This window comes from Canis lupus, chromosome 13, assembly GCF_048164855.1.
Source record: "Canis lupus baileyi chromosome 13, mCanLup2.hap1, whole genome shotgun sequence".
In the NCBI taxonomy this organism is placed as follows: domain Eukaryota; kingdom Metazoa; phylum Chordata; class Mammalia; order Carnivora; family Canidae; genus Canis; species Canis lupus.
In genome coordinates, this window is record NC_132850.1 from 24,390,821 (window position 1) to 24,404,661 (window position 13,841).

Consider the following 13,841-nt stretch of genomic DNA (forward strand, 5'->3'; position numbering starts at 1 on the left):
GCTTGCTTCATTTCAATGTCATCTAGAACTCTCTTCTTTGGGAAAGCCCTGCCTGGTCATTTCCAGCTTTCTAGAACTTATCCATTCTGACACAGATTTCCCTTCTTTATAAAAATCTTCCCCAGTTACCTTAGTGAGATGCAATTCCTCCTTTCCTTGGAGGTTTGCTCCCCATACTATCTCCATATGGTACACATGCTGTAACTATTATGTATACGTGTCGACTGTGAGCACCTGAAGGGCAGCAAGCATGTAATCTGCTTCTTCGTATGACACACAGTCTACCCCGGTGCTGGCACATAAATGTTCATGAATATTTACTCAATGTACTTAGAAGCACTTATATGTATATACTTGGATCAATATATATATATAATCTTGCTATTGCCAGACCACTGGCTTGGCAAACTTAGATTTTGGGTGTTTTTTTTTTTTTTTTTTTTCTGATTGAGGATACCTAAAAGAAAACAAAAGCTAAAACAAATAATGGGTTCAAACAGACTGTTATTATTTCACATCAATATTTTGCATTACTATGAAAGGTCCTCTTATCTGGTAAGGATGTTTTCTCCTCTATTTTACATTAATATTTTAACAACTACGGCAACATGGGCAAAATGAGCAGCCTATGGTTTTATACCTAGATGTACAAAATATCATTTAACATGGACACCGTTTTATTTTAAAATACATGTATTAATTGTTAAAAATAAGTTGAAAACATAACTTACCATTAGTTCCCACCCCTCACGGAAAGAAAATAACAGCACTGAAGTTGTTTCTGTCAAGAAAAGATTCTCTGCCTGCTTCTTATTTTCCACTTCCATTAACCTGCCTTAACCACAGTTGATTAGATGCCTACTATAAAGTGATTTACTCAACACTATGAAAATATTGATTGCCAACTACTGTACATTCTTTTCCACACACAGCATTATCACATCAATTGAGCATTATGCTACTGTCTGCATTTAGTGAAATTTAGTGAATGATATGGAAATAATGGCTTGTTTTTAGCTACATGCATTCGCTCATGCAAACCTTGTCGTCATGCATAGATTTTAATGGCTGACATGGATGCAATGCAGACAGCCCAGAAACAACCAGAAAATATTGTGCTATTGCAACATTATGCTGCTATCCTGCTGTTCTACATGAATAAGAAATGAGAATGGTAAAACACTACATAATTCACTTTCCCCTTAATTAAACCATGTAGGGATCATTTTTCTGTGTGTGTTCCACTTCAGAACAAGCAAAGCATGATGTAATGATAATAATACCCTCCTTTTGCCTGGGTTAAAAAAACAAAACAAAACAACTTACAAATCTACAGTGTTCAGTTACAGAATGAAAACTAAAAAATCAGGAGAGAAATCAAGCAAGAGGTGATATAACACAAAAGAATTAAATGGAAAATGCTGATTATTTTCGCCAGTTCTTATTTCTTATACATTATTAGAAAGATAAGAGCTTTTAAAAAGCAAGTCATTGTACATCCATTATAACACTTCTGTGTTTGTAAAATAAGAACTACATTAGTGATCTTGGTTTAAAACTATTGTTTCCTAATGGTCTATTTTCCAGATAATTTCATGATCCTATCGTTATACAATTTCCATTAGTTTAAGATTTCCATTAGCTTTCTCTGCAATCCCTGGCTTTGAGTTTTTAAAGAGCGAATGTGGTCACTACCACAAAAGGTGACAGGCTTTCGCTTTAGGTCAACGTCACATTCTTTCAGCAAGCTACCCACTGCTCCGCTGAATACATGCAGGAACCCTATGTCAGTGGGTCTCAGGTGAATTCTCTTTGTGTCTGACTCAAGTCAAATCTTTCAACTTGTACAAATAAATCTCCATGCACTGAATAGGAAACAGATTTCTTTTGGATCAGAGAAATGTGTCAGAAAACCATGTATTATTTCATACAATGAACCAGTAGATTTGCTTGTGCCAAATGGACATTTAGTGAGTTTAATGAAATCATTCTCCTTTCTTAAGCTACAGAAGCAGCAGAAACGTTCAATTTTCCATTAGGATTTTTACCTGGGAAGTAGTACTGGTTCTAGACTCTGGGCTGCCACTGATGTCTAAATTCTCTTACAGTGTACACACGAGAATACCTGAAACACACACGCGCACAATCAATTACTAGATCACTGGGGTCAAGTATATTTTTAAAGTTACTCAAGCCTTACCTTTGCTGTGGCCCTGGCACGGAATTCAGGACAGCCATTAACAGTTATCGTTTCATGCATATACTGATACACCTAAAACATTCACAAAAAAAAAAAAAAAAAAAAAAAGAAGAAGAAAAAGAAGAAGAATGGGTAAGAACAGAAAGAATATCAATTCTTTCATTGCAGATAGGACAATAAATTTTCATTGTAAAACACAAGTTCTCTGTCACAAAATGAAATAGGTCTGAATTCATTATCCTGGTGATTAGGACCAAAATGCCTCCTATATTTTTGGTGGGGGAGGGTTGCAACAGAGAAGGCAAACACTTTTATTATTCGGCTATCTATGTTTTATCAAACATAAAAACTCTAATATTTGGTTTTATAAAAGCCATTTTATCAGTGAGAATTTTTACCATTACCATATCGTTCTGTCTCTCAAATATGTAATAAAAATATATATAAAACAACTTCCTGAATCTAAGGAACTCTCTAAAAATTCGTTTTCAGGGCGCTGGGGTGGCTCAGTTTGGTTGAGAACCCAACTCGTGGTTTGGGCTCAAGTCATGATCTCAGGGTCATGAGACTGAGCCCTGTGTCCTCGGGCTCCATGCTCAGCATAGAATCTGCTTGTCCCTCTCTCTCTGCTCCTCCCTGCTGCTCCCGCTCTCTCTTTCTCTCTCTAAAATAAATAAAATCTTTAAAAAAGTTTCTTAAATTAATATTCCACAAAGCTAGGATAACAATTATCTTTTCCTTGCATGTTGGGATTTATGTTACCATTCATGATATGTATTCCTAATTCACAAATATAGAAGATAAAATGATATTCAGGGGCAGGGACAAGTAAAGTAAGAGATTTTTAGAACTAGTAACACAGAGCAGCAGATCAGCTATGGATTCATGTTAACATTTAAATGAAGTAAGAAGAATAGGGGACGCCTGGGTGGCTCAGTGGTTTAGCGTCTGCCTTTGGCTCAGGGCATAATCCCGGGGTCCTGGAATCGAGTCCTGCATCAGGCTCGTCTCTGCCTCTCTCTATGTCTCTCATGAATAAATAAATAAAATCTTTTTAAAAAAAGAAAAAGAATAGAAGTAAAACTGGACTCAGAATGATACTGTACAAAGAACATTGTTTTTTTTGACTAATGGACCTAAGTTTCAGCTTTACAGTGTTAATTGGGGGACTACAAGGTCCTGGTTGAACCATTTCACCACTTTGATCCTCTGTTTGGCCATCTGAAAACTGGGTAAAGAATATTTACTTAGTATGGTTTTTACTTGAAATAATACTTTCAAGACACCTGGCACTTAATAATGAGTACTCCTTAAATAGCAGGTATTATTATTAATTACGATTTTAGGCACAGCTATGAAAATTATCAGTGAGAATTTTTACCTTACCTTTACCTTTCCTACTGCCTTAGAACGTAGTAGGAAAAATGTTTTCATTCTAAATTGTCAAGGATGGGATTATAAAAATCTGTATATCAAAGGCAAAATAAATTGCTTCAACATAAATAAACTTGAGTATAGAGAACGACTCTTAAAAATACAGTTTGAAAAAAAATACAGTTTGAAGAAGATATTTAGAAAAAACTAGCAAGGTTAACTATGTTACACTTTATGCCCATTTTAAAGATTTAAATAATAAAGTTGCAAAAAATCAATTGTATAATGTGTAGAGGTAAAGGTCCAGTTGGAACTGTGCTGGGGTATTTTTTTTAGAGTAGCCCATTAGCTATTTCAGTTAAACATAAAATAGAAAATTATAATCAAAGATTTTTTCCCCTCTCTATTAATCTTATTTTCTACACTTAAGTACAAAGTATTAAAGTGAATTCAGAATGTGATTCATGCATCCATTTAACAGTTCTTTGAGTATCTCAGACTGATCTCTTCCCGACATTTCTTAGCTGGCTCACCATTTCTCAAGTACATTTGGTTGAATCTCCGTTAATGCGGACTTATCTTTCCCAAGTGACATGTTCAGAAGGAAAAAGACAAAGTGGCCTGGATTAGAAAGGTAGGGGCTGAATCTGCCATTCAGCCTTATACTTCACTAAATAACTGGGGTATACAATTTTGGTGAGAAATCTGAATGGGATCGGAATAGTTTTCCAGGAAAAAGGAGTCCAGGAGCCTGGGATTTGTTAACGCAAATCCTCTAAGTCACCAGCATAGCTGCTTAACATGTTTCCACATTATTTCCTTGAGAGGGCATCACTTTGTTTTGTAGAGATAGATCTTCCACAAATTAATTCTACTTATTTGATCTTGTAGCCCATTTACAAGCAAGATTCTCCCATACTCGGTTTTTCTTGTTAATAATCTCTCTCAAATCTGATCGCTTCGCTCGATCTGAGCTCATTATCTCTTGCTCAAGGCTCTGCATGTCTTCACTGGGTCTCCCACCACCAAATACTACTGACTTTGGTTATCATTGTCAAGGACCTACCTGACTACGTCGTCACCGTGCTTTTGGCTATCTACAACTTGTAAAGATTGCAAAGTCAAACATGCCTACAGGAATCAAACTTGCAACGATAACGCAGAACCCAGCCTTTTCTCTGATTTCATTGTCCTTTTTGTTTTCCTCCACCCTCACTGTTCCCCAAACACATCATGCCTTCCCAGCTACCCAGGCCTTTGCGTATGCAAATTGCTCTGTTCCGAATGCCCTTTCACCTGGAGACTCTTGTTTTTCCCTGTTTAATGTAATGGTAAAAGACCTCATTTTCATTTTTTCTGTTCCTTGTTCCTGGCCACCTTCCAAGCCGAGAAATTCCTCCCTCTTGGGTTTTGGTCCATTTGAATTTGTCTGGGGTTATTTTGGTGATCTTTCCCAGGGAAAGGATGTTTAGAGGGCAATCATTAGCAAACGATTAGAAGGTTGTCATCAATCGATGAAAGCAAAAATGAATTTAAGTTCCTAAAGTAAATAAAAATTTAAGAATAATTATCTTTAACATTCAATTTTGAATCGTGAATTAAAGAGTGGAGGATGCGAGAGGCCGCACTATGTATAGGTAATGCACAGGTTCTGCAGACATCACGTATTTATGGAATGTGCTCGGTCAGTTACTTGATTTCACTGGGGTTCAATTTTCTCAAGTGAATAATAAACCTTAAAGCTGTAACTAACTTCTAGGTCTGTTAAGAGGATTAAATAAGACCAGAACAGTTTGCAGCATGTAGTAAGTTTACTAAAAATTAGCTACTATTATTATTATTATTAACATTCAATGTTTCCTAAATTATTTGACTTGGATCTTTTGGGAAGAATCTTCTAGGACTAGTAGTCCATGAATATATTTTACAGAGAGTTGATAGAAGACTGTAGTTCTCAACCAGGGAAGTTTTTGCATCCTAGGAGACGTTTATTTGTCAATGTCTGGAGACTTTTTGGGTTGCTACAAATGGGAAAGTGGATGGTGCTATTGACATCTACTATTAGAAGACTGAGATGCTGCTAAATATCCTACAATGCTCACAGTAGCTCTCCATAACAAAGAATCATCTTCCAAAACGTCAATGGTCTTGAGATTGAAAAACCCGGAACAAAGAAGTTATGCTATATCATTTCTTCTTATACATAGTAATTAGCAGGCCATAAAAAGACACTTGCATAGCACTGGGTAAAGGATCTTGTAAATAAATAAAAGAGTCTTGTTCAACAAATTTTCTTTTGGAGTAAATAATAATTCTGGTGAGCATCTAATGAGAACTTGCTCTAAGCCAAGTGCAATCCTAAGCATTTTATATCAGTGATTTCATTCGGTGCTCACAATTTATGATTCAGGCACTCTACACAGAAGGAAACAGCCCACAGAGATGATAACATGCCTATGACCACACAGGGAATGGCAGATTTGGTACAGGGAGTCATATCTAATTGCCTCCAAAATCTTCCTTTTTTCAACCACATGAGGCTTTTGTACTAAGACAGCATCAGACTGCTATTATTTTGCCAGCACTGGGGAAACAAAAACTTGGAGAGGTCACCAGTATTTATTTATATTTTGAATAAAACTATGTAGGTTTAATATGATGCCCACCATTATACAAGTGCACTTGTACATTTTCTGAATCAATGGACTGCAACCCCCTCACCTTAATTGAATTGATCTGTATTTGTAAATTTTCGATAGCTTGGAATAAGTTCCAAATATTCAAAATGCTGTTGAATCTGTGAGATTTACTCAAGGTAAGTCAATTACTGATACAAAAATGTAAGCTAAAACCCTATACAAGAGTTTCTATAAATTATTTGACTTTCAGTAATAATTAAGCCCATCTTACCTGATGGAATGTGTTGTAGAAATGCTGTAGCTGACGTTGTCCAGAAATTTGGAGACTGAATTGATTCTGGAAACTCTAAGCCCCACAGTTCCCTATTGAAGCTCATGCATGCATTTTCTGTTTTCCCTTTAAGAATTCTCTCAGAGCATCTTGCAAAATATTTTAGCTTTCTATAACAACCTCCTTATAAATTTCTACAAATATCTGTACAATTGTCTTTGAAAAGTAAGATAGGTAGGGATACATTTTGTCCCTAGAAAACGATGAGCTAAGTAACTTTCGTAAGGCAACTTAGCTAATGGAAATAGAATCAATATCTCCCAGTTTTGACTTGCCTCTCTAACTAAACCATGTCAGCTAGTGTTTAAAAACCAACTGATCAGAGTCTGTTGTGCTTTATAGGAGAAAAGACTAACAATAATATTTGACTTATTTTCTTTGAATCTTAGTATATTATAATCATAAAAGACAATTAAAAGTGCTATTTCACTTTCATTTGGAGTGATGAATTTGTTGGTTTCCAAACTGTATTAAACATTTGCAGCTAACAACCATGTAAGAGTTATTCTAGTCAGTGTGTTAGGCACCTGGGCCAAATATGAAGGATGAAAAAAATTAATAGCTCCTTCTAAAACTCTGAATGAATGTAAGCTTTCATTTAGATGGGCTATTTTTATTTTTTTATTTTATTTTTTAAAATATTTCATTTACTTAGTTATTCATGAGAGACACACATACAGAGAGAGAGAGAGAGAGGCAGAGGAAGCAGGCTCCACGCAGGGAGCTTGATGTGGGACTCGATCCTGGGACCCCAGGATCATGCCCTGAGCTGAAGGTAGATGCTCAACCGCTGAGCCACCCAGGCGTCCCTAGAAGGGCTTTTTAAATTTTTTTTTCAAATAAATCATTTACTTTTATTTTTCTTTACACTAACAAGTAAATAGACTACTTTTTCTGGAAATTTTATCACAGAGAGAATAGCAAGCACAAATGAAGTAAAAGTTTCTCTTTTACTACAATTTATTTACCAAGTTTACAACAGAATTCCCATTTAGATATGTTAAGCTGAATAGCTAAAATTCTAACGTGATTAGAATTTTTGCTTTTGAGCTTACATTTATACACAGATTATGTGGACGATACCAAAATATAAGCTTTACACTGAACCATTCTTCTTGGTCTTGAAAACTCTGATTGGTACAGAGAAGTGGGTAAGGGCTGACAAATCTCTATCAAGAGTTTCCTATCTTGGATCTTGGATCTCTTTTCTATGTGACTTTAAGTGACCTACTATCCATGCGTCTACATAAAACCGTATCTTCAAGAGGCAGTCAAAGAGGGTAAAATATGTGGCTTCATAAACCATAGCCTATTATTCTTATTAAAGTCTTATAGTAATAGCTACTATATTTCTGTTATGACTGTTATGTGCATGCCTAGGATCCAATTGAAACTATGCCTTTAGACATTAGCTGCTTGGCCAGTGTGGAAAACACCCTGAATTCAAAATTAGATTTTGATTGTTCTGTTTTCTGCCCTTATAGTTTTACTGTCTTTTGTATTTTGGTATTATTTTAAAATGGTTGTGTGAGGCAGATACTGGGTAGGCTCACCATACCTAAGCTCCCATTTTCAACCTCCTCCTCCCAGCACATATGACCCAGTTCTGTCCAATAAGATTTTTTTTTAAGATTTATTTATTCATGAGAGACACACACAGAGAGAGGCAGAGACACAGGCAGAGGGAGAAGCAGGCTCCTCGCAGGGACCCCGATGTGGGACTTGATCCCGGGACTCCAGGATCACGGCCTGAACCAAAGGCAGATGCTCAACTGCTGAGCCATCCAGGCACCCCTGACTAATAAGAATTTAATTTTAAGTAGGTGACAGGCTTCTGGGAAAGTGTTGTTCTCTTGGTACAATGCTTTCCTTTTTTCTTCTCTACTTCTTGTCCTGATTGTGAATATAATCAGGTGTAGTACCAACCTTCAACTGCAAGAGAAAAGCCATTGAAAGGTATAGATACCACCTCTGATTACATGGAGCTCCTAAAACACTGTAAGCAGCTGCCTTTATCTCTCAACTTGTAACAAAGAGAAATAGTCTTATTTAAGCCACTGAAGTTGGATTTTCTGATACTTTCTGCCAGGAGAACTCCTGATTGCTATGTTATTTGAGTAAATATTATACAGAACTGTGCTATGTTTAGAGTCTGTTTCTTTGCGTCCCCACTAATTCCAAGAGCTATATAATTTATTCATTAAAAATTAATGCAAATTTGTTAACACCAGGGTTTAGAAACTGAGAGAGCATAGATTAAGATGTGGTTAAGAAAAGCAGACACTAACTCTTAGGAAAATTTAGCTAAGAAAATGAAAAAACAATTGGGAGAAAATGTTTGCAAAACACATATCTGAAAAAGGCTTCATATCCAGAATATATAAAGAACTTTCAAAAGTCAATAGTAAGAAAACCATCCAGTTAAATATTGGATCAATTATTTGAATAGACATGTCACCAAGGTAAAAATGAAAAGATACTCATCATCAAAGATACTCAATATCATTACTCATTAGGAAAATTCAAATTAAAACCATAATTAGATACATCTACACTCTTTTAACATGTCCAGATTTTTAAAAAAATTGACAACACCGAGTGTGGGCAAGAATGTTGAACAATCAGAACTCTTGTACGTTGCTGATAGAAATGCCAAATGGCACAGCCACGTGGGAAAACAGGATAACAGTTTTCTATAAAGTTAAACCTACACTTATCTTAAGATTCTCTTATCTACTTCCAGCTATTTGTCCAAGATAAACAAAAACGTATATCCATACAAAAATGGTATGTAAATACTTATAGCAGCTCTATTCATAATCATTCCAAACCAGAAACAGTTCAAACAGCCTTCAGCTGTGAAAGAATAACTATTTTTTTAAAAAAAGACTTATTTATTTATTCATGAAAGAGAGAGAGAGAGAGGCAGAGACATAGGCAGAGGGAGAAGCAGGCTCCCTGCTAGGAGCCTGATGCGGGACTCGATCCCAAGACCCGGGGATCACGACCTGAGCCAAAGGCAAATGCTCAACCACTGAGCCACCCAGGTGCCCCTGAATGAATAATTAAATGGAAGTACATCTATACAATGGAATACTGTTTTGCAATAAAAAGGAACAAATTACGCATACACACACCAATGTGGGTGAATCTCAAATGGGTATTGCTTAAGTGAAAGAAGACAGATTCCATGATTATTTCATTTATATGACACACTGGAAAAGGCAAAAAAAATAGGAACAGAAAATAGATCAAAGGTTGCCAGAAGCTAGGGGTGGGGAGAAATTGACTACTGGGCACAAAGAAAATCTGGGGGTGTGGGAACTCCTATATCTTGAAAATGGTGATGATCACATGATTGCAATGTGCCCATTAAAACGCTTAGAATTGTGCACTGAAAAGAGGAAATATTATTACTCTATATAAATTATACTTCCATAAACCCACATTTTAAAAAAAAACAGAAAATATTTTGAGCTGAAAATATTCTGAAACTTCGTAATGATTTTGGAAATTAAAAACAAGGGCTTTGAAATACAAAGACCTACATCTATTTAAACTTTCTGATACAATAAAAAGATAACATTAGTTCCCAGGCCTTAAAGTTTATAAATGTGGAAAACAACATATACTTTAATGGATGGTAACATTTCTTTCAAGCATAAGATGCTCCAGAGATTTTGCAGACCTCATTATGAACAGGCTGGCTCCTAAAATGTCAATAGAATTACAATTAGGATTAAATACACTCCTCTTTATCAGTGACTGGAAGAAAGAAATAAACCTTTCAGCAACATTGTGAAAAATTAAAATTACATTAGACCAAGGTACCTCAAGAGGGAAAAAAAGTGGAAAGACAAATGATCAGAATTATTAGAGGAAATTAATGAGAAACAAAATCCAAATGTGAAAATGATATGGTACAAATCCCACATTATAGTGTTCATTAGGGCTTGTTAAATGCATAGTTTTTATTTAAAAAGCAAGTAGGAATGTGTATTTTGAAAATAAGAAAAAGCCAATAAAAGTGCTAAGACTGACACTTGTATCTGTATTTATATAGTTTTTAGTGGTTTTCTTGATTTTTCAGATTTGGAAACTCCGGTAAGAGTGGAATAAAAGAAAAGTTATTTGATGTGGTATCTGACTTAAAAATATTTAAATATTCTTACAACGTTAAAAGTAAAGATTGATCACTTTCTGTATCCTTTTATAATTATACGCCATTTGGACAGTTGGACATTTATAATATTAAGTCACAATATATTTATCATAATGTACTAAAAACATGGAAAGTTTACTGAAAGTTTACTGAAATTTTCTCAGATTTTAGGCAGGGAGGGTATCTAAAGTGAATTTGTGGGGGTACCTGGGTGGCTCAGTTGGTTGAGCATGCCTTTGGTTCATATCATGACCCCAGGGTCCTGGGACTGAGCCCTGCAATGGGCTCTCTGATCAGCAGGGAGTAAGCTACTCCCTCTCACTGTTCCTCTGTGTTTTTGTCGTGCACTCTCTCTGTCTCAAACAAATAAAATCTTTAAAAAAAATGAATTTGTAGCTCTAAATTTAACTGCATGTAGTGGAGTGGAGTCCATGCATACAAAATTCAAATGCCCTGATGTGAATGGGTATACTATACTTCATATGGGTAAAATAAAATAGATATAGAGCTTAAGTCACTGAAAACATAATCTGCTTATTTTAAGAGGTTTTGTAGAAATAATCCTAGGTCAACTGAAAATTGGTTCATTTATTAAGGAAGAAAGTTCAAAGATAACTAATTTTTGCCTTGAGTTTTTCTTCCATTTTAGAAAAATGGCAACCATAAATAAATGCTATATATTTAAAACTATAGCTATCTATGTATGTATCATATATAGTTTCCATATGCTTTTGTAGCTGTGAAACATTTTGTTTAAAATTGCCGTGTTAGGATTCCTACAAACTAAGGAATTTAAGATATGAAACTTAATGTCTAAAACCAACAACCTCTTTTTTTTTTTTTTCAAAAATAAAAGAAAATATTGCATACTGGTTACAAGTCATGTCTGCTACAATTAGACCATCAAAGCTCAAACCCTGTGAAAAGTCCAAGAAGGATAAAATTTCCAGAGTAATGTCTTTTTCTACAGCTTTCTATGGCCATCAACTTTGATGAAAATATGCCACCCACTGGACAAGAAAAATACTGACAGGTATCAGGAAGCAAAGGACAGTACATCTCTATTACATTGAAATGATTTGCAAAAGAGGATTCAGTCATTAAGGCAGACATTTGATGGCATTACTGCTATAATCAATATGGCGACTGACGCAGCTTCCAGAAATGGTCCTTGAAGAAGAAGCATTCCTCCTTATTCGGTGGCAACTGTGCCATTGCAAAATACTCTTTATGTTCTCAAAACAGGAAGGGCACCATAAATGGACTCTGCAGTGTTTAGTCATAAAAGGACACAAAATACCTTTTTTGGGGGCAGTATGCCTCATAACTTCATTACTGTTTTTTTAATCCATGCTGATGCAGTATATAGAAAATACCTTTGACAAGAGAGCGCTTCCTTTTAGCGTTGAAGATAAAACCTCAGTTAACGCTGGCCAGTACAACTATTGTTTTCAAGACATAAACCAGCCTTACTACAGAGCCTCCTATTTCACTTGTAACCTGACAAGATATATCTGACAACTAAGTCCTCAACGGGATGGCATTACCTATAGTTAAAAACAAAAACAAATACTGAATTTGAAGACTGAAAACAAATACATTTGGGACTAAAATCTTCTGCACCCTCCCTCCATTAGCCTCCACATACCTGTTCAACTTTTTGTCCCAATACCCCCAGGGAAGGAGGACCTCTTGCTCATGTGACTGGTCAGCAACCAGGAAGGAACTGGATTAGACTATGGTTTTACTAGTGGTACTGATAGTGTTTCTAAAAGCTTAGCAGTCAGGAGACACACCTTCATCCCTTTCTGTATGCATGTCACAAGAAATCAGGCAGGAGTTGGATCCACTGGCTAGGAAAGCATCTTAACAGCATCGAAACTTAGTTCTATCTCTCACAATCCACCTTTGTATTTCCAAGCTCAACTACATGACTCAGACTTTCTGCTGCAATGTGATACATGCCATTTATGATTTTCTTCAAAGGACACTAAGTAGACTACCGTAGTAGAAGAGCTGAATTGAAAGGGTCCATAATTTGTGACCAATCCTGTGTCTTAGAGAATTTATGTGAAAATAGTATTACTACACTGAAGGAAAATATAGCCTCAAATTGCAGTGATCTCCCATACTTAGAGTTAGATGAAGATGAAAAATATTTTGGACAAAATGATGCCTTTAAATACCTACCCATCTGTCCAGCCAAGTTACAATGGAACTAGGAAGTTTTTCTGAAATGCTGTTTATAGGTTAATTCTAATGAGAAGAACACATTAAGAAAGTTCTCTAGCACTCTACCTCCTAACTGATGTGGGAGGGATAAGAGGACCTTTCAGGAGGGTATTCTGGGATCACTTAACAAGGATTAAACATCCCCTCATGCATAACAGTAAATGGCACATCTTTCACTTTGGTTTTGGTTTTGTAGAGACTCAGTAGGAAAGCATCAAAACTATTGGTATGTTACATAACACAGTCCTCAAATCTCTAACAATTTTGAAATTTCCAGAGGTTATTTACAGCACTTATTTTAAATGAATTAAAATGACTATCCTTCTGCTTAATTTTCCAGAGACAAGCAAATACTTTGTTCACATTTATAGTTTTGCAACTAATTATTCTGTTATATAAAAGTACAATAATTAGTTGTGAAGCTATAAAACTGAAGAATGGCTATAATTTTTTTTAAAAAACTGTGTCATTAACTATTAATTTCTCTACTCATTTTTATGATTGGTTTATATTTCCTAGTAGGTTCTTTACACATATAACTTTCATAAGTAAGACAAATTAAATGCTTTGTACAAATCATTTAATAACTGCAGGGGAAAAGTGAGATCATAAATAACAGCATTTCCACAGGGTCCACATGGCAGGTGGCCAAGCCACCAGGGAGAAATCTCTTTCCTTATGGTTGTCTAAAAAAGAATTCCCTTAAGGCAGCTGTTCCCATCCTGTCCTTGTTACACAGCCAGAGTCCTCTGTGACAGGAAATGCCTGAGCAAAATGTTGGGAAGATGTCATATCCAATTAGTATAACACCATTCAAGGGGACTGGATTATCTCTATTTGCTTATTTGGAGTAAAATTCAAATGAGTTTTGGAGCTTAAACATTTGTCTCCTTTTACTGATTG

General features: G+C 35.7%; 1 protein-coding gene across 2 annotated transcripts in view; it reads right to left on the bottom strand.

The window, feature by feature from the left end:
- The window catches only part of LIN7A (lin-7 homolog A, crumbs cell polarity complex component), a 127,759-nt gene that overhangs the window by 38,953 nt on the left and 74,965 nt on the right, over window positions 1–13,841 (bottom strand). For both annotated transcript variants that reach the window (XM_072772903.1, XM_072772902.1), the window contains exon 5: window positions 2,201–2,272. In XM_072772903.1, the coding sequence (XP_072629004.1) occupies window positions 2,201–2,272 (72 nt within the window). The remainder of the gene's footprint in view (window positions 1–2,200; window positions 2,273–13,841) is intronic.